At 49.1% G+C, this 22,945-nt stretch overlaps 1 protein-coding gene across 1 annotated transcript in view; it reads right to left on the bottom strand.

The window, feature by feature from the left end:
* LOC122095285 (proline-rich protein 23A-like) overlaps nt 1-22,602 on the bottom strand; it is a 59,840-nt gene extending 37,238 nt beyond the window's left edge. The window contains exon 1 of the mRNA XM_042665751.1: nt 22,501-22,602. Within this exon, the coding sequence (XP_042521685.1) occupies nt 22,501-22,602 (102 nt within the window). The remainder of the gene's footprint in view (nt 1-22,500) is intronic.
* Between the last annotated feature and the right edge of the window lie 343 nt (nt 22,603-22,945).

The following is a 22,945-nucleotide window of genomic DNA, read 5'->3' as shown; positions in this document are numbered from 1 at the left end:
GCCTTGATCAAAATGCCAGGGACAGCGCCCAAACCCTGAGTTCCAGTCTCATGATTGACAAAAATAGTTCAGGGACAGTGCCCAAGTCCTGATGAGTTCAAGACCCTACACTGGCAAAAAAGTCCTCTCTTCTATAGCAAATTCATGCTAATTTTTAAAAGGGTACAAAAGTACCTTATACAAGTTATTTTCTTCTGTAATAGCTGTGGATTGAAGTCAGGTTTCACTTGGCAGACAGGTGCTCTACCACTTGAGCCATGTCCCCAGCAAGGCATGTGCATCTGTAGGAAGCAGTCTGGCATCACATGGCAAACCTCCCATTGTTAAGTCCTCGTGGTGGTACTGTAAAAGAGTGCTCCAGCTTCACGTAACTTTGAGAAGCTATTGCTGTGCCACCTCTTTGGAGATCCGTGGGTACAATGGCATCCCACAGTCCTCAAAGTGAATGACTTGTTTGGTTTGTTGTAGTATTTCTCAAACCTCAGACACCCCCCTTTTATCATCTTGAAAAACTCTACACAGGGGGCTGGGAAGGTGGCTCAGTGGTAGAGCGCTTGCCTTGCATGCCTGAGGCCCTGCGTTCAATTCCTCAGCACCACATAAGCAAAAAGAAAAAAGCCGGAAGTGGCGCTGTGGCTCAAGTGGTAGAGCGCTCGCCTTGAGCTGAAGAGCTGAGGGACAGCGCCCAGGCCCAGAGTTTAGGTCCCAAGACCGGACCCAAAAAACAAACAAACAAAACAACAACAACAACAAAAAACTCCACACAGGGTCTGGTGGCTTCAAGTGGCTACTTGGGAGAGAAATCAGGAGGGTGGTAGTTTAAGTCCAGCCCCCACACAAAAGTCTTATTCAGTAAAAGGCATGGAGGCATGGTGGCAACTGCCAGTTAACCCCAGATATGTGGAAGTATACTTGGGAGGATTGAGCTTCAGGCCAGTCCCTGGCATAAATGGAAGACATTATTTGAAAAAGAACTAAAGCAGAAAAGGGCTGGGGATGTAGCTTATGTGGTAGAGTTGTCTACCTAGCACGTACAAGGCCCTGAGTTAAAAACACAGTGCTATACAACAATCTCCAAAGTCTTGGGACACGTAGATACACACACACACACACACACACACACACACACACACACACACACACACACACACACACACACACACACACACACACACACACACACACACACACACACAGCGCGAGAGAGCAAGTGTGTGTGTGCAAGGACATATTTTGAGAACAGAAGACTTGGTCAGACTCACACTGATTAGCTGTGTGAGCCCGGTGAATTACTTAGGGGGATATAACTTTGAACATGCATGTAAAAATGTGGTAATGGAATCTCTTGTTGGTTTTCTTTTTCTTTTTAGCAGTAGAATGAAGTTCAGGAAAACTGTGTAAAAGACCAGGTTCAACATTTGTGTGTGCTCGCGCTGTCTCTCTCCCTCCCCCGTGTGTGTGTGTGTGTGTGTGTGTGTGTGTGTGTGTGTGTGTAGCAAGGCAACATAAGAAATTTGTAAAGATGATATATATCCTTAGGCTTATAACACATCCAAGGTTTAAAAGGATTAAAATCCTTCAGGGAGGGGCCAAATGGGATTACAGGCACATACCAATATTTGTCGATAGATGTGGTTTGAAAGTATGTCTCAGGTCCATGTGCTAAAAGCTTGGTCACCAGCTGTGGTGCTGTTGTGAGGTGGTAAACCGGCTCAGGAGGTGGGATGGAGTGGGAATAAGTTAGGTCACTAGGGATTTCGCCCTGGGAGGGAATATTAAGACTTAAATCGCTTCTCCCCAGACCCTCTTCTCTCCCCACTCCTCCTCCTTCTCCTCTCTCCCTCCCTCTTTCCTTTTCTTTATCTCCCTCTCCCTCCCGCTCTCTTCTCTCCTGACTTCTCCTCTCCTCTCCTCTCCTTCTCTTCTCCCTGTCCTTTCCCCCTCTCTTTCTCCCTCTCTACTTTGTGGCAACCATGACACCTACTTTGCCCCATGCTTCCTCTATAAGATACCGAGTCACCATAGACTCTCAACAGATTGGCCAAGTGATCATGGAGTGATGAATCCATGGCACCATGAGCCCAAACAACCCTTTCCTGCTGCAGCTAGATTATCCTGACTGTTTTGGCATAGTGATGGAAAGCTGACACAATGATGAAAGACACGAATTGTGTTTCCATTCCAGCAACCCACAGAACACGTGAAAAAGAGATGCCCTTCGAAACATACCAAGAAACGGCCAACACTCAGAACTAAGTTGAGTAAAATCTAGGTGCACCCTCTAGGAAGAAAACTCCAACACTCAAAGAAAACAAGTCCTAAACAAATTTGGAAACATACTATGCTGAGGTTGGGAATTCAGTTCTGTGGGTGTGTATGTGTGTGTGTGTGTGGGGGGGGGGGCGGGGTGAGTTCTCTAAAGGGCTTTATGGACTTAGGGCAATTGCAGTCGGTCTCAACTGGTTTGTCCTTGTGGATGTTGACCGGGGATTTCAACTTGGATGGAGATGTGAAGGAACGAGGTCAGTAAGGGAAGTGTGGGAGAAGGGCAAGATTGTTCAGACCCTGTGGCCCTGGTAGCTTGGGCTGCTTCTCCAAAAGAAGAGGCTCTGGCAGTTCTGGGGCTGCCCATGAGGAATGGGGATCTGAAGATAGCTCAAGCAGAAGAAAGCTGCACCTCGCTGTCTCTGAGCCGGGCAGGTGGCCGCTGGGGCTGGGCCTGCCTGATGGGGATTACAGCACCGCCCTTCCCCCCCCCCCCCCCCCCACACACACACAATGGCCAGCCTGCCCGGCCTAGCCTTCCACACAAAGCCCTGCTCCGTGGCCTCTCTGTTTGTTTTGCTTTGCGACTGCCTGAAATGAATATCTTCACGGGTTTGTGCAACGGGACCCACTTGAAACAGATACCTTCCTGGAGGCCGAGGGGGGTGGTGCAGCTCACAACGGGACTGGGGGTAGTTGGGACATGTAGGTAAGATCGTTGTGCCCACCTGTAGGTCAGAGGTCAGCCTCAGATGGGGGACAGCCTTGTCAGTGCTGTAAAAGTCTAGACCTCAGTCCTGCTGGGCCCTGCCCATGGATCAGTGGCTGCTGGCCCACAGGTGTGCCCGGCGATTGATGTCCCCTTGGCCAGGAAGCAGGGGGGAGGGGAGGGGGCAGGGCTGTGGGCCAGCAGCTTACCCAGGGATTACCCAGATACAGGTGTCCACTCAATGTCAAGGAAGAGAGGCTGGGACCAAACACTCCCCCACTCCCCCTGCCCAGTGGGTAGGAGAGTGGGCAGAGGCACCTGGGTCTCCCCATAGAAATCATTTTCTCCACAAGCCTCTCTGGTGCTGTATTTCATGAGACCATTTGCCGATTTTTGGCTGGATTTTTCTTTTCCTTTTAGTTGTGGGGAGCAGGGGAGAGGACCCAGTATTGGGGCTTAGCATTCAGGGACTAGGCACTGTTCCTTAGTTTTTGTCCACTCATGACTGGTGCTCGACCACATGTGCCACAGCCCTCCACTTTCAACTTCTTGCTGGTTTATTGGAAATAAGAGTCTCATGGGCTTTTCTGCCTACCTTGGGTTTGAACTTGGGTGATCCTCAAACCTCAGCTTCTTGAGTAGCTAGGATTACAGGCGCCTGGCAGAGACAATTGAATTGGATCGTAAGTTGTTCCTGGGGGAAAAAATGCTGTTTCCATGGCCGGAGTCTGTTGGGGCGAGTTTCTAGGACTGCTTCCTGAACAAATACCGCAGAGGGTAGAGGGGGTCAAGCTTGTGTGGCCCTGTACCATGTGCTAGCCTTTGCAGTGATTGGGTCTCCCTTTCTGTAGGAGAGCTCACTTACTCTATCTGGATCTAGAGGCTTCCATTCCTTTCTTCTGCCAAGCCCCAAAGTCTTTACAGAAATGAGAGCGAGCCAAGTGGCTCACCGGTCCCAGAGAACCTCGGAGGCCAAAGACACGTGTGTCACAAGCCATGTGTGCACCATTGCTAGTCTGAATCTGCAGTTGTTTTTTTTTTTTTCTATTTTCATTGCCTCTAAGCTTGTGCTTTAGATCCACTATTTTAAACCGTCGATCCATGTCCAGAACTGAAAACATAATTTAAAAATTACAATACTCTAAAAAAAAAAATAAAGGGAAGCTAAAAATAGCTCTGAATCCTAGAACTTCTGGTTTCTTTGTGTTTAAGGACAATTCACTGTGGTGGGGAAAGGCGCCTGGTGATTTGTAAACAGAAATGGGGGGGGGGGAGTGGGGGAGGAGGGAAACACTAGCAGGCCCTGGGTAGGCCCTAGGAGCCCCCGGAGTTATTTATGGAGTGAAAGTGAAAATAAGACTGGTTTTGAAGTTGGCAAGCTCCTTTTTTAGCCCGTCTCAGGGAATGGCTGAGCAACCATATGCCCAGCCTAGCCTAGCATGTGTCTCTAGTCTGTGGCCAAAACTTTGGCCAAATGTGCTTTTCCTGTCGTCCTGCACTCCACTACCAGGCCGAGGCTTCCTACATCATTGAGGGGACTGAATTGTTCCATGAATCCCTGTCTATGCCACTTTCTGTAACCTGATGTTTGCTGGGGAGGGGGTGAAGGAGGTGGGGAGGACACAGATCACCCAGAGATTTATTTCTATGTGTATAACACGAGCCCTTTGTATTTTGGAATTTGCTTATATACATTTTCTTTTTTGGTCGGTCATGAGCCTTGAACTCTGGGCCTGGGTGCTGTACCTGAGCAGAGATCTGAGGATGGAGGTTCAAAGCCAGCCCAGGCAGGAAGGTCCATGAGACTCTTGTCTCCATTTAATCACCAGGAAGTTGGAAGTGGAGCTGTGGCTCAAAGTGGTAGAGTGCTAGGACTTGATGTCCTAGGCCTTGAGCAGAAGGGCTCGGGGATAATGTCTAGGCCCCAAGTTCAGGCCCCATGACTGACCAATCTGAAGGTGACATTAACAAAAAAATGTTACTTACAACTGTCTAAGCATATTTTCATGGGTTCATCAGCAGTGGTCCTTAGCTGGAGATGGTCTTCCTTCAGACACTGGCAATGTATGGAGATTCTCCTGGTTATTTATGTAGACAGGCCAGGGTGGTAGTGGTGCTGGTGACAGGTGTGCGTGTAGTGTGTGTGTGTGTGTGTGTGTGTGTGTGTGTGTGTGTGTGTGTTGTGAGTGTTCCTGGTTCTAATGTCAATAGCGTACAGGCTTATTGGCTGTTTGTGTTTCCTCTGGGAAATGTTGATTTGTTGGGAACTCTTCATGTTCTGAAACTCTATCTTTTGTTTATTATATGTATTGCAAACATTTCCCCATCCAGTGTTGATATTTAATGGTCTTCGGTGTGTTACAGAATTATTATTTTGCTCCTTGGCTTTTTATTTGTACGGTAACATGTATCAGGAATTGGCTAAAGGGATGGTCAGATTCAGGAGTGTGATGTCATCAGATATTTTGGTGGTTTTGAGCTCAGGCCCTTTAGCTTGCCCAGACAGGCACTCTACCATTTGAGTCAGGTCTCCAGTCTTCAGTAGATGCTTTTAAGGAAAACCACATTGGGCTTCACTCTTCACTGTCCAGGTCCCCAGTGATCCAGAGAAGGCCTCCAGGGCCTAGAACCCAGGGCTCTGCTAGGGCGGTATGGTAGAGATGGGGCCAGGCTGGGGTGTCCTGGTCTCTCTGGGGATCTGAGCAGCCTTCTTCTTCCCCACTGACCAGTCCAGGCCTCTGAGACTCAGCTGAGCCCCTGAGCTCTCCTGAGATCGATTCCATACCCAGATGTCACTGCAGAAGTTAAATTTAAGGAAGATCATTGCTACAGGCGGATAAGCCGGGTTAGTGCAGTGCTACCCTCTTGAGTGCAGGCAAGGACCCAAGGGGCAAATTTAAATGTCCCACTAGTAAACTCGCATCTGTCTCCCAGTCTTTCTATTCCTTTCCCATATGCCACTTCCCTCAGAGAGGGAGCTTTCAGTAATGTCTGTTGCCTTCAATCTCTCAGAGTACTTTATTTACTGGTGCTAGTCCTGGGGCTTGAACTCAGGGACTGTGTGCTGTCCCTGAGCTTTTGTGCTCCAAGCTAGCACTCTGCCACTTGAGCCACAGTTCTACTTCCTTTTTTTTTCCCGTGGTTCATTGGAGATAAGAGTTTCACAGGCTTTCCTGTGCCTGAGCTGGCTTTGAACCACAGTCCTCAGATCTCAGCCTCTTGAGTAGCTAGCATTACAGGTGTGAGCCATTGGTGCCCAGCCTCAGAGCACTTTAATAAGGCTTACTTCTTGTTCTCCTTAGTTGTTTTGCTTTATTACTGTTACTTTTACATTAGGCTTCCTATATAGCCAGCAGCGTCTGAGGGAGGTTTCATTGTGCTACACTTCAGCACCCCTGTACACAATCGTCACTCCAAGGCAGTTCTTCAAAGAGAATGAGGTTGTGCTTCCATTCTCAGGGTTCACAAGAAGATGGCACAGCAGCTACTTGGGTGTTGGTGGACTCTAGGGAGCGGGCAGTCTTTTGCCACCTCGTTGAGGGAAGGAGGTGTCGCAAGATGACAGTGAGGCACTCATACTGACCCCTGAGATGGCTTTGGGAAGCTATTTCCTGTTGCAGTTTGCTCCTGAAAAGGAATTGGACCTTAGAGGTGGCAAAGAGAAGTTCCATGGTCTGTCTCACACGTTTTCTGCAGGCCTTTGTAAACATTTGACGATCCTCATTTTCAGGATGGAGGGGTGGATGAATGAATGGACAGACCCCTTATGCCTTCACGACCTATTCCACGCCCCCCCGTGACAGGCATGACTCCTTTTGCCTTCCACTGAATGTGGCTTTTTCTTAGTACAGCTACAGCAGACCCTGTCAGTCACTTGGTGTTGGTGGCAGAGAAGAAACACGTTGGCCAGCTCTGGATCGGGGCGCCTGGGCTCGCTTGGGGGGATCCCTGTCAGAGTTCAGCTAGTGAGTTCCAGAAAGGATGGGGGTGTGGTGGGACACCCTCACCTGCGGGGCGCTCACTGAGCAGAGCGCTCTGCTTTCCTTCATGAGCTTGGATTTCTCTTATGATCATCTTGCTGTGAGGAGACCCTCCCCTCTCCCTAATCTCCCCCCTCCCCCCTCCCCCTCCCACCCTGGGCTTTTCTATAAGGAAATGGGAACAATTAATGAGCTTATCTGATGCAAAGTAATGCTGCTAATGATTTATTAATTATCCCGAGGCTTATCTTTCTGCTTCTTATTAATCAAAGATGTCCTGGAAGTCTGGAGCTCCACATGAGGGGAACAGACCTAGATGCAGCCTTGGGGTGTGGGGACATGGGCTGGAGCCAGGTGTTCCTAACTTCCCTTGAACCTGTTCCAGTCTCACTCCATCCTAAGGGGTGATTAAACTTCCTGGGATTGTGGGTAAGAGAATGAGGAGCAAAGGAGGCACTGCATTGGTCAGGGGAAGGGGGGGGGCTGGACACCTACTGTGTGCTGGGCCTTGTGCACCCAGCCTCGTTCCAGACCTACAAAAGAAGTCTTCTTGTTTTCAGTATTTTTTCCATAAGGAAAGTGAGCTGCTTGTGGTGAGAAATGGACTGTGATTTCTGCCGAGGTGTGTCTGAGCCAGGAATGAGGCCTTTCAAATGGAGAGACCTAAAGGAGATGGAATGAGCGAGGGCAGCACCCTTGGGCAGGGCTGAGTTGAGACCCCAGACTGTCCCGGGGCCACACGGGGAGAGACTTGATGCTTTATGTGTATGCGCGTGAGAGAGGACCGACCTCCATGTCCATTTACGTTAGGCCAAGTCGGTGCACCTGAGCAAGGATGGCTGTGTGTGTGTGTGAGTGTGTGTGTGTGTTTATGTGGGGGGGCGCTATGGTGACGTGTGTCTGTGAAGTTGTGTGTGTATGTGTGTTTGTATGTAGGAGTACATGTGCACAGGTGCATTGTGGGCAATTACTTTTATCCTGTGTGGCCGAAGGAGCAGGAAAAGCTTGGGGAAGAGGGTCAGAGGGCTCTGGTAAGCAACAGCCAGTAGGAGTTGAGAGCCCTCCCATCCCATCTCTGCTTCTTGGATGTGATTGGAGTGACCGTGCCAGTACTGGGGCTTGAACTCAGGGGCAGAGTGCCCTCCCTTAGCTTTTTTTTTTTTTTTTGCTGAAGGCTGACACTGTACCACTTGAGCCACACCTCGACTCCCAGCCTTTTGCTGGTTATTTGGAGAGAAGAGCGATGGATCTGCCTGGGCTGACTTCAAATTGATCCTCAAATTGTGATCCTAGTAGCTGGGATTACAGGTGTGAGCCACCAGCGCCTGGCTGGCTTGTGCTGTCTGTCCTCTGTGGCAGAGGGGTGGTCCGGGCTTCCCGGCAGGAGGGTTGGGTCTACCGCAGCCCCTCCATGGGAGGGGGCACTCTGTGCTTTGGTTCTTGCCTATTCTGTCCACCCCGCTGTCTGTCTGGCCGGCTGGCCCCCCACTTCCTGTGTCCCGCGCTGCGTAGGCTTTCCTGGCTCATGATCTGAAGCTGCTGCTGGCTTGGGGTTTCCAAGTAAGGGTGCTTTTGAGGAACAGGCTCAGGCAGGTCAGGTGAGACTCCTCTTCTCCACCTCCTGCTCCCCATCAGACAGGACTCTGCAAACCTCTCTGCTCAGGGCCCGAGGTTGGGGGTGGGAAGGGTTACGGCTGCCTGCATCCATCCGGGTGGGCCTGGCTCTCTTCAAGCACTCCAGCTGTAAACTCCCAAACACATACTTGGGGAGGTCAGCCTGGCCTGCGGCTGGGGCACTCCATTATTCCCATGACATATCTTTGAACATGCGGCAATCCCTGCCACCCCCGCTCAAGCCATCTTCTCTGCAGAGCGGACTGTCCACCTCCCCCACTCGGCCTCCCCACCCCTCCCCACCAGGGACTGGTTCCTAGGACCACTCAGCATGTCTGCCTGGGGTACCTCCACCACCTTGATTTAGCCTGTGCGCTACTCGCATGCAAACGTGCTCAAGGAGTCCCTTTCTTTTTCTTTTTTTTTTTTTTCAGTTGTAGAGTTTGCACTCATGACCTGCATAGCGCCACTTCCGGTTTTCTGGTGGTTCATTGGAGTTTCATGGATTTTCCTGCCCAGGCTGGCTTTGAACTGTGTTCCTAGGATCTCAGCTTCCTGAGTAGCTAGGATTATAGGTGCCTTGTTTCCTCTTCCCTTCCCTTTCCTCCCTCCTTCCCTCCCTCCCTCCCTCCCTTCCTTTCTTTTTTTCTTCCTCCTCCTTCCTCCCTCCTCCCTCCTTCCCTCTCTCCTTCCTGTCTCTTTGTCTCTGTCTCTCTCTGTGTATTGAGTCAGACTAGGGCTTCTTGCTCTCTCACTTTACCACTCCAGACACTTACTGCTTTTTGCTGGTTAATTGGTGATAAGAATCTCACAGATGTTCCTGCCCAGGCTGGCTCTGAACCAAGAGTCTCAGATCTCAGCCTCCTGAATAGTTAGAATTATATGAGGTTCTTTTTATATTTTATTATTTTATTTTCACTTATCTTATTTTTTTAAATGTTTATATTATCTTTAGGTAGTTGTACAAGCAGCATGCCAGTTTGTGAGCACACTGCGTGTTGACCACTTGATCATGAGTTTCTTGATCACTGTCACCCTTTCTCTTCTCCTTCCTGCTCTCCCCCCCTCATATAAAACTCTTTATATCTGAGCATGGGAGCCATTTCCTGTCTTCAACACTGGCCTCTTCAAAAGGACAAAGGAGCTTAGAGAAAACCTAACACTCTTGCTTTATGTTGGTTGTTTCTTTTCTACCATCTAGCCTGGTCGATACTTCTGATTTCATTAGACGGTCCTTTTGAGATGATCTGTTTTGAAGCATAGAAAAAGGCAGCCAGGGAAAAGGATCCTGGGGAAGAATAGACAGATCTGTTTTGTAGCCCCACTGGGCCTTGTTGGTCAACAATCAATAAATCCTATGAGCTCCAGTTCCTCAAAGTATCATATTACCATTCTGCAGCCTTCTCTATGTCTTGGGATCTCATCCAGTCCCCAGAATAGAAGAAGAAAAGAAAAGCCAAGCTGGGCACTAGTGGCTCATGCCCATAATCCTAGCTACTCAGGAGGCTGAGATCTGAGGATCTCGGTTCAAAGCCAGCCTGGTCAGGAAAGTCCGTGAGACTCTTATCTCCCATTAATCACCAGAAAACTGGAAGCGGCTCTGTGGCTCAAAGTGGTAGGATGCTAGCCCTGAGCAAAAGAGCTCAGGGACAGCACCCAGGCCTGGAGTTCAAGCCCCATGACTGCTGAAAGGAAGGAAGGGAGGGAGGGAGGGAAGGAGGGAGGGAGGAAGGAAGGAAGAAAAGCCATAAATGACCACTTATGTGAAGAGCTAGGTGCTAGACTGGTTTCAGTTTATGTCTACTCTCTGGATTTTAGTAGTTTCTTGTGTAAAATATGTGATTCAGACCAGTCAGGACGCTTGTTGGCAACTAATAGCAATCTGACCAAATTGGCGAGGTAGAGAAGGGTATGGTATTGTCTCATGGAAGTGAATAGCCTGGGGTAGACCTGACTTCATGAAGGGGGGCACAGGGGCTCCCTCACCCATGTGATCAGAGCTCATCACTATTTCCTTCCCATAGTAGGTGTAGAGAGCCCCTCTGAAAAGCTCCACTTTGTTCGCCTTCTATTTCTGAGCCAATCTCTGATGACTGGGTTTGGAATGTGTGGATTGGACAGGTGTAGGTCATGTGGCCACTGCCTGGGAGTAGGAATATGCAAGCTTGCTCCAGCCAAACCCTAAATCCTGTGTGTGAGGGAGAACTGTCAGCAGAAAAGAGGGAGATGGGTGCTAGTCAGCCTGCACCCATGTAACCCACTGCTGCTAGGTGGATAATTTTAGGAAATTTAGTTCTAGAATACCCAGATTTCTCAGGAAGAACTTAAAGGAGATCTATTAATAGCAAAGTACTTCCCAAACATCAGTAAGGAGCTTGACGTGGTGATGTATGCCTATAATCCCAGTACTAGGGAGACCAAAGGAGAAGGATCATGTTCAAAGCCAGTTTGTTCTAAATAGTAGGATCCTATCTCAACAGAGCATAACAACAGTAACAAAAAACAAAAATCAACAAAATCAACAAAAAAAGTCAGTAAGCGTTTAAATGGGCTTAAGACTGATTTTTCTGTTTATTCCTGTTGGCTGCCTTATTATTGGAGTCTCATGTAAGTTTTCATTGATAAATGCTTGATTTTGCTGCTTAAGAAGAGCTTAAAAACTATTGGAATAGATTCTGTCTAAAGCTTCCATTTACAGTGCTCCCCAGGGTTGCATGCCAAAGTGAATAATTTTCTTTAATTAGGGGCATATGTTCAATGGTAAATCTTCAACCCTAGCCTGGCCACTTCTCTGCCATATGTTTTCTTTTCCCAAATGATTCTGCTGGCATTGTAAACATCTTTGTCAAGCTAGAGCCAAGCCTGTCCCACCCCTAAGGACCCGACACCTGTTTCATACTTTGTAAATACTCTTATAGATGCAAAAGGAAGCCAGTTTTAGTACAACCATGTGCTGGTTCTTGCCTTCAACAGCCCAATTGCTTAGTTAGAGACAGAGGCACTTTGTAAATGAAATTCTGTGGTCTGGCTAACACGGGACCAAAAGAAAGTAGCTGTCAGGAATGGGCTGATCTTACTGGTTGGGAGCCCAAGGCAAGAGTATAAATGGAGGTCCTTAAATCATGTGTTTATGTCTTCATGTGATCAGGGCTATTAATCAAGCCAATGAAGCCAAATACATTTATTTCCTCTTACTTTTGCAATGACCTGGAAGATGTGAGTCCCCCTAGAACCATGTGGTGGCAATAACTCAGTGAGAATGGACGTCGTGGTTCTGTGTTCTAGATGAGGGTTCTTTGGACCTCAGATATGCTGGTGGGTATGGGACGCAAGCTTTCCCCTTCACAGAGCTGGGGTGTACAGAGCACACTGCAAATAGTGTCAGATGTTGAGGCATGGTAACAGTGGGCCAGGTCCTCAGTGTCAGTGCTGGGAGTACTGTTGGGAGAATGGCAGGACTCCCGAGTCAGAGCTGAGCTCAGATGGCCTCCTGCCCCCTGCCAGTGCCTCCTTCAAACTGGCTTCCTTTCTCAGCACTGGTAAGATCTCTAGGCCCTGTAGTTCCTGGACACAGAGAAGAGGAAGCCTCATTTGCTGTCATGGCTGGGTTTAGGTATGGCACCTCTAGGAGACTTTGGAACAAGGAGGTTCTGAGCATGGATGGGTGGAGGAGGGAAGTGCCTGTCTTTGATGTATTTTCTGACTTTTGTCACCTGGGTGCTTATCTCCAAGTCTGTTTATCTAAAGACTCTGTGGTTCTAGACAGCCTCAGTGGTACCTCAGCTGAGGGATATTCTGAGCTCTCCCCCACCCCCCACCCCAGAGTAGCCCAGATCCCTCTATACAGGTATTCTTAGGATGAGATTATCTGTATCCGGATATGATACCTTCTTGGATCCTTACCCAGGATATATTTCTCTGGATTCCTACAGGGAGGGGAGCAATAGGGAGTAAAAAAGAGAGTGACTGGCTAGCACAGGAAGGACTCAGACTTGTGTAGAAGCGATTTGCCAGCCTGGGAGAGTACACCCAGGAGGTGCTGGTCACCATATTGCTACAGGCTCTCTCACCGCAAGGGCCTGGATACGTGGGAACGTGTTCAACAAGGGAGTAGGCTGGCTTTCTCCTTTCCCAGGCCACTCCCCGGCCTCAGACTCTGCCTGTAAGGTGTGTCCTAGTCGCCTCTACAGTCCTAGCCATAGCTGATGGGAGCTGACAGGGAGCCTACGAACACACAGCAGTCTGACGCCCCATTAATCTCCACATCATCTTTGGGCGATCGTTTCCAGCAGAGGTGGAGGAAATGATAAAAGGAGCAGTGTTTCTGCACGCAGCACTTCTAGTGAAGCGTGTGTGCATGGTGTTTCACATCAGCACATTTTTAATATCCATAAACCCATGCCGGCAAGGATGGAAGCAGCCCGGTGCCAAACCTCCTGGCTTCACAAATGTTCTGGACTTAGGAGAAGAGCCGTTGGTGAGCAGGCAGGCGGCTGTCTTGCTGGCTGTATTTCTCCAGTCTGCTGCGTGCTAAATGCAATGTCCACACTTACATACCCCTGTGGGGGTTTGGTGAGACCTCGGGCCCAAGTCCTGTAGAGTTGCCACACCTAGGCAAAACCCTAGCCAAATTGTCACTCTTGGGGTTGGGTGACTGAAGATGTATTTTTCTAAGGCAAGGCCGTTCATTGTTCAGAGCTGGACTTTCAATGGCTTGAGTGCTAGAGCTGGGAGAGCCCCCCTGCACAGCGATGGTGTGTGTTCAGGGCACGGGCCTGCAGGCCTGGCGAGGCCAGGAGAGCCCCGCTGCACAGCGATGGTGTGTGTTCAGGGCACGGGCCTGCAGGCCTGGCGAGGCCAGGAGAGCCCCGCTGCACAGCGATGGTGTGTGTTCAGGGCACGGGCCTGCAGGCCTGGCGAGGCCAGGAATGATCCAGGAAGCAGCATGCAATCTGCCCATCTGCCCATAATGCTTTCAGAAGTTGCTACCAAGAACAGAAATCTCGATAATCTGGTTTCAAGGAATCAATTGGGAAAATAAAGGTCTCAGTGCGTCAGTTAAGTAAACATAAAGGACAACATAAATAAAGATCAAAACCAGAGCAGTGAATAAATCGTATTCAGTGAGGAAGGCAGTCTTTACTGAATTCAAGAAGTAGATTGTTGTTTTCTGAGATTTGTCAGTGGAGTGGGCCATGTGAAGGCTGTGTCACTTTCCAGTGTCCAGGCGGAGGTGTGAGGACTGGTTGCTTGGGATAGAGAGTAAAGTCTTGAGCTATCTTGCCCTAGTTTGGGTCTTTGAAAAAGAATGGATAATAAAGGGAGAAGAATGCTCAGTGCAGGGCTCTGAGTGCAGAAATGTACAACACACCTGAGAGCTCACTTCAAATACTCTCGGTGCTTGTCTGGTTTAGTTCATCTTGGAACTACCCAGGTGTAGCACTCATGTCTGGTGGAATGCTCAGGGTTCAGGCAGTACCCGTTGGCTTCAGAGGTTTGTTTCCTGGCAGGGTTCAAAACTAAGATACTCCGGGGACTTGAAAGTAAGAACCAATTGTGGCTCAGAGATTCTTGGCACAACAGACTACAGTGTCTTGAAATGAAACTCTTCTTTTTGTCGGTTGTAATGTTTAACTCTGGGCCTGGGTGCTATTCCTGAGCCCTTCAGCTCAAGGTGAGTGCTCTAGCACTTGAGCCACGGTGCCACATTCAGTTTTCTGGTGGCTTATTGGAGATGAGTCTCATGGACTTTCCTGCCTGGGCTGGCTTCGAACTGTGATCCTCAAATCTCAGCTCCTGAGTAGCTAGGATGACAGGCGTGATCCACTGGCATCTGGCCCCAGATTTTTTAAAAAGGAAATTAAAGTGTGAACAGAACATGTGAAACTTCTGGAAGACCATTGAAGGACTAAACCATTGAATCATGGATATAGAAGAAAGAGAAAATGTACAAGCTCAAAGTGTAGAAAACGGAGTCAGTAAAATCATCAGGGAAAAATTCTCAAGTCTTGAAAACAAGATGGTTATCAGGGTATGGGAGGCTTTTAGAATAATCAAGAGACAAGGCCAGAAAATAACCTCTCTAAGGCACATTATAATTAAAACATTAAAGATACTGAACAAAGAAAGAACACTGGAGACGGTGAGAGAGCAGCTCTTAGTCATGTGTGCAATTACACCACGGGGCTCCACCTCATGACTTTTATCTAATCCCAGTTATCTCTCAAATACCACTAACATGATATTTGCTAAACTGACAGTGTTTTTGCATGCTGGTGAGTACAAAACCAAAATAATCACAGTTAAGAAATAAGAATAGAGAGCAGTTTATTACCTGTGTCTGATTTAAAAAACAAACAAACATGGGAGTTATCTCCAGAGCAATGCTTTCCTTTATCAAAGGAAATGAACCTATACATATTCATATTTCCCCCTTTAGGGTGGGTATATTTCCAGCTTTGCTCAGCTTAAGGTCAAAGTTTAAGACGGAAAAGTGGCAAACACACTTAGCTCAATGTCAAGGAGCATGTGTTTGAAAGGTTAAAATGGCAGACCAGTGCACTTCTGGGCATGCTTGGTTTTTGCCCTAAAGTTTTGGCTGAAAAAGAAAAGGGCCTTTTGAGGGTAATGATAATATAAGAGTTTACCCTTAAAGGTGCCTGCCTTCACTTAGCAGCTGGCATTATGACCGAAGCTTAAGTTTTTAACACCTAAAATTTGGGGATACAGTCAAATCATAGAGACTAGACTCATGGGACGTAGAATGTTGGTTTCTAGATTTGGGAGTTATTACTGAATGAGCATGAAGTTTCAATTAAGCAGAACAACACTGCACCTGTAGTTAATAGTACTATATCATACATTTGAAAATTTATTAAGAAGGTAGATCTCATGTTAAGTGTTCAGATTAAAATTAAGCTGGCTCACCAATGGCTCACGCCTATAATCCTAGCTACTCCGCAGGCTGAGTCTGAGGATCATGGTTCCAAGCCTGCCCTGGCAGGAAAGTCCATGAGACTCTTATCTCCAATAAGCCACCAGAAAACCGGAAGTGGCGCTGTGGCCCAAAGCAGTAGAGTGATAGCCTGGAGCAAAAGAGGGACAGTGCGCAAGCCCCGGGTTCAAGCCCCACAACTGAAAATGAATTAAAAAAAAAAAAAGCGTCTTCTAAGGGAACTTCAGGGGAAGATAGCATTCATTGCCCCCTGCTTTCCTTGCCTCAAACCTTCAGGAGTTGGGACCTTGGAGACCCAGGGCTGATGAGAGGAAGGGTGATGAGTCCCCTGCCAGTGACCCCCACCGTCCTGCCACCTACAAAGGGAAAACAAGAACCAGAGGCCCCAGGCCCTCCAGGGAGGTCTGTTCCTGACAGCTTCCTACCGGAACAATACGCTTGACACTGGATAGTCTGCAATCACCAGTCAGTCATTCCTTCTGTCCAGACTCAATCAGCTTGTCAGAGCTGGGGGAATGAGGTGATGTCTCTGCTTGTGCAGGTTCCGGCTGGACAATCTCAGAGACTCTAAATGCATTCCAGCTCCCAAGGCTCTGGACAGATTGCTTTGGCCTGCCTGTGTGCAGAGGTGTGTGTGTGTAAGAGAGAGAAAGTTGGATTCAATTTCCTTTGCTGTGATGTCATGGGTCCTGTTTCTGCTGGTGGTCCTCGGTGGGGGACAGCTGTTAGTGTCACTCACAGGCTAGCTGGGAGAGACACGATGACTACCAGAGAATGTCCTCCCAGCACTCTAGTTCAGGCTCCTCTTCCTGAGATAGATTTACGCTTTTACATTCACACTCCTGGCTTCTGGAGACGCAGAAATGCGGGGACATAGTTCTGACCCTTTAGAACTTTGTGACTGATGGAGGTAAGCATGCCTCTCTTGAAAGCAACAGTAGAGGTGTGGGACAAACGGGACATCACCTAGCTGGTTAGTTCTAAGTATATAACAGGACTCCTGGGTTGTACATCTGCCCTCACTATTTATTGTACACCATTGTGTAAACTAAAATCCTTTCATGTCTGGCAGGGTCAGTTTTTAACCTGTGTAAAGTGGGAGAGAAGAGTATCTGTCTTAGCAGCCACACAAGTCTTTATCAGGGGCAGGAGTGAGCTGTGCAGGTGTCTGGAGAAGTAGGCAGGGAGCTCAGGTGTGTATCAGTGTACTGTTGGCTGCTGCTAGCCAGCAGGTGCCATTGCTTTGGGGTTTGACTTGCAGAATCAGGTCTTGAAGTTCTTCATTTCCCTGTGTGTGGTCCCACGAGCATTCTCAATGCCAACCCAGCTCTCTGTTCTTCAAAATGAAGGTGGGTTGGGCAGTGCCGGCGGGTAGAACAGTTATCTCGACAAAGCCTCTTGGGAGCCAGGGGGCACATGTTCAATCGTAGGATCAGACAGGATGTTTCCACAACAGGGAAGCTGGTGTCTGGGATATGTAGAGACTTGGTGGTTATATAGAATGAGCCCTACCCTATAACTACTCTTTTTTTTTTGTTTTGGTCGGTCATGGGGCCTGAACTCTGGGCCTGGGCGCTGTCCCTCAGCTCTTCAGCTCAAAGCTAGCACTCTGCCACTTGAGCCACAGTGCCACTTCTGGTTTTCTGAGTGGTTCATTGGAGATAAGAGTCTCTCAGACTTCCCTGCCTGGGCTGGCTTTGAACCTCGGCCCTCAGATCTCAGCCTCCTGAGTAGCTAGGATGACAGGTGTGAGCCATGGGTTCCCAGCCCTATAACCACTCTTAATTCAGTCTGCATTTTGTTTCTCTTCACCCCTCTGGACACAGCGATATTTAGAGGAAGTGGGAGTTAGAGGGCCAAAGCATGAACAGCGCTCCTAAGGGTTGTTCAGAATGTCAGCAAACGTCCTGAAGAGGGGTGGCGCTCAGATCATAAGGGTCAGGAGCCTGGGACCAGCAACCTCTTCCGAAGACATTGTCCTCCATCCTCTCCACTTTCTCTCTTTCCTTTGCTTTCCCTTTTCCCTTCCTCTTTGCTTTCCATTCCTTTCTTCCTCCTTACGCTTCTCTTTTTCTTTTCCCACCTCTCCTCAACTTCACCCCTGGACAGGTGCCTACCCTAATTTCTCTTGGTACACATAGCCACCAAGACTAGCAACACACCACCTATTCAAATCATAGCTGTAATTGCTTTAAAACTCTTGCTAATTCCAACATCTGGGTCTCTGCTCATTATCCTTTATCTTGGATTTGGTTGCATTTTCCTGCTTTTTATATATGGAGTAGATCTCTATAACTCTAGACTCTATGTATAGGATATTGTAGAGGACTCCAGACTCTTATATAGAATGCTGATATTTTGTTTTTATCTAGTAAGCTAGATGGTTCCATTCTGCAGACTATCAGAAGACAGCAACTAAAATCTCTACTGAATTCTTTTTTGCTGGGCAGTTCTGAGCCTGTGTAGTACATTAATCTGCCAGAGGTTTGTCAGAGTCTAGGTAGAGAACTCTTTTTGTCCCTTTATTTTCCTGAAGCTTAGGCTTCCTGAAGCTTCTCTGGTTCTTTAAGCCAGAAAAAAAAAAACAAAACTTTTTTTGTTGTTGGTGTGGGACTTGAATTCTGGGCTTGGGCCCTGTCCCTGAGTGCTTCAGCTCAAGCAGAGCACTCTACCACTTGGGCCACAGTGCTACTTCCAGTTTTATGGTTAATTGGAGATAAGAGTCTCACAGACTTTCCTTGCCCAGGCTGGCTTTGAGCCACGATCCTCAGATCTCAGCCTTCTGAGTAGCTAGGATGACAAGCGTGGGCCACTGGCACCCAGCTAAACTGGGGTTCTTAAGTACTGAACTCAGGGCCTCACACTTGCTAGGCAGGCAACTCTCAGGCTACACCCGTAGCCCTATGGACTTTCTACAAGAGACTTTTTTTTCTCTCCAAATGTCAACTATCTAAAATCTGTCTTCTTTCATTCTCCTGTGCCATTAAATCATTGCACTTTTCACTTTGCCTAGAATTAATAATAATAATTGGTGAGACGTTTGTTCTAGTAGTTTATTTTACCATATCAGAATTAGAGCACCTTCTGTTTTTTTTTTTTTGTTGCCATTTTAAATGTAGTACTGGAGACTCTACTCTCTCATGGTTGCAAGATGGATACTGTAGCTCCAGCCAGAATGTCACCATTGCAGGTTGGAAGGAAGATGAGTGAAGAAGGATAAGAGGAAACTTTTAGCTCATCAGCCATCCTTTAGGTGTATGTCCACATTCTCATCTAACAGCTTTCACCTACAATTGGAGGTTTTAAATGATGACATAATAATGAGGCTGAATTAACCCTTATTCCAAATGGAAGTAGAGCTAAGTAGTAAGAAAGGAAAGGGAGTGGCTCTAGGAAGGCAGATACAGCTATCCCATGACAAAAGGATTGTATCAGCATTTAGAATGTTAAATACAAACTGGGCTCAGTGGCACACACCGGTAATCCCAGCACTTGAGTGACTGAGGCAGGAGGAGAGAGAATTCCAGGGCAGCCTGGGTACATAGCAAATTTAAAGCCAGCTCAATCTTAATGCATGTTCCCTGCTTTGTTAACTCCATCCCTGGGGAATAGAAACCACTCCATAAAGGTTGGTTTTTTTTTACTATGGCTTGTGAGTTTCATGATGGATGTAAACCCCAAGCCTGATAGGAATCCAAAAGGGAGGTCCCTTATTCAACTCTTAGAACACAAGGGTAAGAAGGAGGACTTCCTGGAGGCAGTGACCCCCCACCCCCAATCCCCAGCCTGATCAATAAGACAAATAACTGCTGACCAAGTCAGAGAAGGAGCAAGTCCCGGACAGAAGAATCAGCCCTGAGTAGTGTCAGAAGCAGCAGCCTGCTGTGGGTGGGACTTCACTGCTCCTCTGTGTGAAGTACAGACAGGTGAATGAGGATGTGGTGAGACAGGTCAGGGGGAGGCATTATCTCCTAGTGTCCAGTCGAGTGCTCACGATAGAGCAAGGGACTATTCTGCACAGACAGACAGACAGACATAGGTACACGCTCACCTGTGTGCCTGAGGTTTCCCTAACCCTCGAGGCTTCCCACGGGTAGGCCTTGAGCCCCCGGGGCTCAGGCCCTGCCGCTGTCCCCTCCCATGGGAGTGTAGGGAGCAGAGGTGGTGTGGGTTGTGTCATCACTGTTGGTTCCCTGAGTGATCTATGGCCCTTTGTCCCCTCCCCGCCATAACTCTTTTTCCAAGATAGAAACTTTCAAAAACACGCTTGCAAAGTTGGATCCAACAGGAAGTGGAGAGCTGATAGTGTGGGAAGGAAACAAGAAGTGAGGGCTGGTTGTTGGCCTGAGCCTTTCCACCTCCTTTCCCTCCCTCTCTCAAAGCTGGGTCTGGTCCTGAGCTCCCAGATGTCCTAGTGTGTGGGTCTAAGAGGAGACTGTGCACCTGGGATGTGTCTGTGGCACACCCCCCGCCCGGCCTGGACTCTGGTGTCAGCCAGAGATTTTCTAGGCCTCGCTTGAGGTCTTTTTTTTTTTTTTTTGCCAAAAGCATCTCTTGGCATCTCCCTGTATCTGTTTCTCCTAACCCCTTTCTAATTGGTTTCCTTCAACTCAGTGCAGTTCAGTTCAATGTGGCACCCGCTTCCAAGGTGCCAGGGCTTGGTCCCAGGCTTGGATGATCATTTCATAGGAGAGGGAGGATGAGGGGAGATTGAGAAGAGGAGGAGGAGGAGGAAGAGGGAGTCAAGCTTGTGGCTCGAGTGGTAGAGTGCCCGCCTTGAGTAGAAAAGCTCAGGGATAGTGCTGAGGCCTTGGGTTCAAGCCCCAGGACTGGCACATCCACACACCAGATGCTGCAGGTTTTGGCTCTTGGAGAGTTTAGAAGAGCTGGTCTCAAGGCAGATAGATCCTGCACATCACCCACGTTCTTCTAACCTGGTTCCTCACTGTGGAGATGAAGTAGCTACAGTCCAGATAGGGCAAGGAACTGTCTCAGAGCTGCACAGCAAGTATTTTCATCCCAAGGATGACCATGAGAGATTAGGGAGGCCTTGCATTTCTCCAGGTGACCTGGGCTGGTATGTGGAGACCGTGCGGTCAGTAGGCAGACCCTGCCATCCCAGGGTCCTGTGGTATGACCTCAATGGCTTTCAGATCACCCCCCCCATTCCCTCTCCCTCCCCAAGGCTGGGCTGTGGCAGGGCAGGGCAGGGATTCCTCTTCTTCCCCTGAGTCCCAGCCAGGGAGGATTGCTTGCCACAGAGGCTATGCCGCAGTCTCGGTCAGGGACAGGGAGCCCTTCCTCTCCCACCCCTTTAGAGAGCAGGTCTTTATCAGGCTCCAGCTGGGACTGCCTTGGGCCGGCTGGGCTAGGCCAAGCAAAGCTCAGGACAGGCTGACACAGCATAGAGGAGATAACTTCTAGACAAGAGAGAAATGATAAATAGGGGCTGCTGGGCCCGCGTGTGTGAGTGTGTGTGTGAGTGCGTGAGTGCGCATGCGCACACGTGCGTGCGCATGCACAGAATTCACCCTGAAGGCTGGGCCCATGGTGGAAGAGCTTGGACTTCTGTAACCTGCGCTGCGCCCCCCCCACCTCCCCCGTGCCCAGGCCCGTGAGGCTGTAGCTGTGTTGGCTGCAGAGGCCTCCGCAGGCCAGGTTCTCTCTCAGTGAACCGCATTGGTAAGCTTGGCCTGATCAGTGGTAGGAGGCAGGAAATGGGCCGTGGCGAGAGCCAGGGCCTAGCCTGGGCCCAGAGCTCCACCCAATCTCAGCCGTTTCCTCCTCTGTTCAACAGGAATCATTTTAGAGTGGCCCAACGGTGGCGTCTCAACTCTTGCTCATTCTACCCACACTCCCTGGGCACCTACTGGTTTCCAGGTTCCTAGGCACTGGGAAGAGAACCAGAGTGAGCAGAGGCTGCCCTTTCTCCTCAGAGCTGTGAGCCAGGCTCCTCTGTAGGGCCCTGAGTGGGGTGGGTGCTCAGGAAGTGGTCGTGACTGGTTTGGATCGTGGTGACCATTCATTATTTTGAGCCAGTGCAACCTGGTTCACACCCTCCAATCTTCCTGGTCCCATCACATGAACTGACCGACCTGGAAGTCAGCGTTTAGTCCTTAGGTGTTCTCTCCTACAAGAAGCCAACCCTGATTTCCCCCTCCCCACTCTACCCTGCACAAGTCACTCTGGAATTTACCAGGGTGACTTACCGTGTCATCGTTAGTTACCCTCTCCATGCCCCAGCTTGGCGGGACTGAGCTCAGTCCCTTCTTGGCTTTCCAGTGGGTAGCACACTGTAGGTGGTCACTAAATGTTTGATGAATGAATGAATGATTCAAAGACTCAACCAGAGCCCTTACTTCCAGGGCACTGCAGAAAGAACTTTCTGGACCAGGACTGAGACTCACTCGTGGGGAAACGGCAGTGTGGGTTTGTGTATACCTGTGCGGGGCTGCAGTCATGGTTTCTGGCATTCATTTGTAGTGCTTACAAATGACACTGGACACTGTTTTGAGGGCTCCAGGTGGATTTAATCTCTTGCTTGCTCCAACAAGTTGAGAAAGGTTCATTTTCCCATTTATTTAGTGAGGAAATGGAGATCCAGAGTGGGTAAGCGTCTTGGGTGTTGTGCATGTGTGCGTGCCCAAACAGGTGGACATGTGGGCACACCTGCATGTGGCACAGACTTAGTATCTTCCAGATGGTTCCTGTTGCCCCAGGCAGACTCTGGCTCTAGACAGGCCCTAGGCTTCGGGGTCTCGGAAAGGAACAAGATTTTGCTTGGGGACCAAGAGACAGAAAAAGGCCGGGGAGGAGTCCCTGCTCTCATAAGGACTTCAGAGACTAGCCCAGAGGAGCTGAAAAGCCACTTGCCTGTTTCTTGGGCAGAGCTACTTACGTGTGGGCCTGGCGGGTGGAGAGAGCTGTAGGTCTGAGCGCATCACAGACACCACCCCCAGCCCGGCATGCTTACTTACCAACTGTTTTTCCACCTCTCTCAGGTCGTGGATCTCCATGGCTTCCAGCGATGTGCTGCTGCTGAGAGGCGCACAGTGTTGGCAGTGCTTCAAGCCCTCCATTCTGCTGTCTCCTCCTACCTCAAGCGGTGAGCGCAGTGATTCCTGTCAGAGCCATTCTGAGCGTGTGAGAAGTCCACGTGTTGTCATCTGTCGTGGCTCGTTCAGCCAGCACCACCAAGGATCGCTGCCAAGCCAGGCCTTGCGCTGGACACGTAGGGTGAGCAGAAGAGAGCCTAAGCTCCAGGGGATGTTGGGTGGGGAAATTGGTTGGGTTGCTGTCAAGAGTAGGAATCCATGACTTCCTGCATGCTGGGCGGGGCTTGGGTGGGGGTGGCGGGAGCAGGCAGCAGGCAGTGGCTGGTTGCGGGCAGGTGCAGGGGTGGGTGGCGAAAGCTTCTTGGAG

This window comes from Dipodomys spectabilis, unplaced genomic scaffold (genome assembly GCF_019054845.1).
Source record: "Dipodomys spectabilis isolate Male_0828 unplaced genomic scaffold, ASM1905484v1 ptg000342l, whole genome shotgun sequence".
In the NCBI taxonomy this organism is placed as follows: domain Eukaryota; kingdom Metazoa; phylum Chordata; class Mammalia; order Rodentia; family Heteromyidae; genus Dipodomys; species Dipodomys spectabilis.
The sequence above is the reverse complement of the archived record's forward strand: the minus strand, read 5'-3'. Positions and strand labels throughout refer to the sequence as shown.